This window comes from Protomyctophum parallelum (assembly GCF_964188405.1).
Source record: "Protomyctophum parallelum genome assembly, chromosome: 20".
NCBI lineage: Eukaryota > Metazoa > Chordata > Actinopteri > Myctophiformes > Myctophidae > Protomyctophum > Protomyctophum parallelum.
In genome coordinates this window covers 29,847,081-29,850,799 of record NC_139718.1, presented here as the reverse complement: position 1 = coordinate 29,850,799, position 3,719 = coordinate 29,847,081, and the positions used below count along the sequence as shown (strand labels likewise).

The window sequence follows — 3,719 nt, the reverse complement described above, 5'->3', positions numbered from 1 at the left end:
TTCGTGCCCAAAGTGAGAAGTTGCAATACCTTTATTCCCTGCAGTAACATCTGTCAACAATAATGGTAGAATACTAATAAACTATCAAAAAAAATCACTTTTAGCAAAAGAAATCCTACGGAAATACACCTCGTACCACACTAAGATTAGAATTTCTCATTTCTGAGAAGAAAAAAAAAAGGGGAGAAAAAGAAAATACTAATACTCAACCCCTATTCTGGGGGGTGAACATTCAGTGAAAATAGCAGATATGGCCTAGTATAGACGCCTGTAGGACTATACTAAGTAGGCTATATAAGGTTTAAGAAGTTAACTATGTACAAATACAGAAATACAAGTAGAAATAGGCCTGCATGCAAAATTGAACTGCATCAAAATAGCTTTAAGTGTAAAAGTAGGCTACTCAAAAAGAATACATTAATAATAATAATTTATTAAAGTAGGCTACTTCACAATCATATTATTGGATTGTAATGATACATTAAATGTATTCGTGTGAATAGCTACTCCACGCACAAGGACTGTACGACGAAGTACAAATCAGGCTCAACCCAGGTGAATACAATATCGGTCAAAGAACCCGCATTGAGTAGCAGTGGTAGCCTACATTACATTTATATTGTCAAGATGTGAGCACAGGGTGGCGCCATTGTATCACACCAGAATTGACATTGAATTTCCACGTGAAATAGTTCGGTCTTCGGTGTCAAGTTCAACAATGCCTCTTCATCTTCTTGTAAGTTGTAACCTACGTATATCGGCATACCTGGATGGAATGTGTAGGGAAGGCTACATTAAAATGCCACGGCCCACGGCTAGTAGTAGCATAGCATATATTGTTTGGGCGACTCCGATATCCAAGATATGTTGTCCTATTAAATACAAGTAGACCTACAAATTGTAGGCTATGTTTATTTATAGAGACTATAGGCTGAATGTACTTTCAAATGATATGCCTACAGTACATAGAAATATATTTCAGAAAACAATTAGGCCTACTATGACAAATTATACGACTTTGGTATGTCAGGTTTTTCACAGCAGCTAAAAAACCCTTTATTAGGCCTACATAATTGCAGAATAGCCTATGGCTATTGGCTACACTATATGGCGACATGAAAATGTATACATGTTGAGAATCAACTGGTTTTATTTAGGTAGGCAACTGTGTTATTGAAGTATTTACGGTAAATACAAATTCAGAACATTCTCTGCCAGTATTAATAGTCTGGAGGACCCATATAAAAAAGCAAGGCCAACCATCTTTCACAATCTTTTACATTCAGATGAAATCTGTACAGTTCTGTAAAATACTATTGTGAAGGAAAATACACTGACTGAACATATACATCCAACATACAAACAATACAGAAATTACTTTTAAGCTAAGCTTCAATACAAAAATGAACTCCTTTGGTAGAAAACATTTGTCTCAGAAAAAAATGTGCTGAAATCTTGCATGGCCTATCAAACTTATAGTGTGTCAAAGCCAATGAACTATGGGACAAACATTCATTTCATATTGGGAATGCATATTCATTCGCGTTGGCATTAATGCATCTCACAAACCATGCAGTCATAATATACTGACATGCACAGCCTGGCCTGTTTTAAACTGAACGCCACAACGTTTGATTACAGTATGAAAGTCGTTATCATTCAACATGTCGATCTAAATAGCCTACAGTACTTTGGTTCATTCATAAAGAAATGGAACAGCATTTGTGATCATCGAGTTCTTAAGTGTGCTATGCCATGGGGAATCCTGTTGCACGCAGAGCGTCCAAGTGTAATGTGCCAATAAGAAGAGATACATAACAAAATATTAGACAATTAAAATAAACTAGTGAAACGTACAAAAATCAACGCATTAAAATGCTATGTTCATAACATCTTTAAGACTCTTCTCTAGACTTGTCATGTGCATGAATTGGGGCAAAATTACTGCGAAATACAACAATAAGTAGCCTAATTTCAGAGAGTGCAGTCTAAAATCAAGTAAAAAAAAACGTAATAAATGTTGCTTAGAATATTTTCATCCTTTTGCCAATCGCACTAGCCCTCTTCACCACTCGCTGACTGGGCTGCTCCTTTGAAAGAGGGCAGTACTTGATCGTGTGCGCGTTGTCTCCGTTGGCACTGCAGAGAGGGCATGTGTATGCCCGTAGAATGGGGCACAAGACTCTGCCATCCACTGTCTTTAAAATGTGAGAACCGTACACCTCTTCTGGCGCCCCGTTATTCCGACAGAACACACATATCTTCGGCTCTGGCTTACTCCTCTGAGTCTGTTTGCGCCTTCTGTCCATGGCGAGCATGTCGAGCCCCGCGAAGCTCCCTCCGTAGGCAGCGGTGTCCCTGTCTGTCAGCCGTGCGTCACTGGAAAGGTGCTCAAACGGCCTGAGAAGCGACAGCCGTTCCTTCAGATCGAAGATGGACATCGGGGGAGAGTTTGGAGGCGCGCAGCAGCAGTCCAAGTGTCCATCGCTGTCCCCACCGTGCCCAATTACGCATGAGCAGATCGGAGAATCGTCCAAGCCAAGAGTCGCTTTGAGGGACTCCGTTATGGAGTTGGGACTGAGCGATGAGTTGCTGATCTTGTTTTTAGCGACAAGGGTCGATAGACCGAGGTAATCGTTCCAAAAATTGAACGTGTAATCATATGGAGAGCGCGCTTCTAAGTACCCGTGATCTAAATAATCCATTCTTCCACACAGGACAGGCTAATGTACACAAAAGGGAATTGGTGTTTTGCACAATGTGGATTTGCAGCATGGGTAAGAGAAAGCGATGCTCTCTATCCAGTGTGCAGAGCGCTCAACAGAATGGACTGAGAGTGGTTCCTAGAATAAAAAGGCAGTGGGCGGGGCTTGGTTCCAGTTGATTATCCAGTGAGAGATCCATCCATCCAGTGCAGGCAGGGCATTATTGAAGCAGGGGAAATTATTTTTGCCTCTCCAAAAAAGACATCTCTATGATGGAAGGACTAAGGAGCGTTTTGATGTTTACAGCGGAATGACACTCTGCACGAGTCTGCAGACTATCAGATTTCTATCTGATGCTTCTTGACGTTTTTGTTTTGTTGTTTTTCCAGTGTTTTTTCAATGGAAGGTGTGTTTTTTGTTTTGTTTTTTATGTTGAAGGCATCACTTTTCTACATTAATAGACCTATAGCGAGCCGTTTGGCATAGACATGACACGTCCTCTTTGCACCTGTTCTCAGTCCCTCAGGGCTTTGTGCTCAGAACCAGCCTGTCCTCCGTTCCATTGTCTCCACTCCACAGCGAGACGTTTAACTTCATTAATATGCATTAAAACGGAGTGTGCCTGTGTCATGTGTGTGTGTGTGTGTGTGTGTGTGTGTGTGTGCGCGCGCGCGTGCGTGTGGTGTGAGTGCGTGCGTGTGTGGGTGTGGGTGTATACATGTGTAAGTCAAGGCCCAATAAAACTGAAACACGCGCGAGTGGGCGTGCGACTGCGTGCGTGAGAGTTCATGTGTGAGCGAGAGAAAGATAGGCTATTAGGCCTGGGCCTGGTACAAGTACAACAATAACATGACATTACTATAATATTATTACCAACAAGAAGAGTTACTGTAATGAGAAAAATTACTATTCATTGACATAGAATCCCAGCAGACATTATTCTATAGGCCTAGTTACGTACAGTATACAGCATACAGTACATGCCTTGGTGCTTTGTAAGTAATCTTGTAAGTA

General features: G+C 41.2%; 1 protein-coding gene across 1 annotated transcript; it reads right to left on the bottom strand.

Moving 5' to 3' along the window:
* Window positions 1-1,219: 1,219 nt before the first annotated feature.
* LOC310877498 (nanos homolog 1-like) lies at window positions 1,220-2,793 on the bottom strand. The gene has a single exon (XM_083791374.1). The coding sequence runs from the start codon at window positions 2,703-2,705 to the stop codon at window positions 2,025-2,027; it is 681 nt and encodes a 226-aa protein (XP_083647500.1). The 5' UTR covers window positions 2,706-2,793; the 3' UTR covers window positions 1,220-2,024.
* Window positions 2,794-3,719: the final 926 nt, after the last annotated feature.

What these genes read in the sequence shown, in the direction of transcription:
- LOC310877498 (XM_083791374.1), bottom strand. Translation starts at nt 2,705, where the DNA reads ATGGATTATTTAGATCACGGGTACTTAGAAGCGCGCTCTCCATATGAT.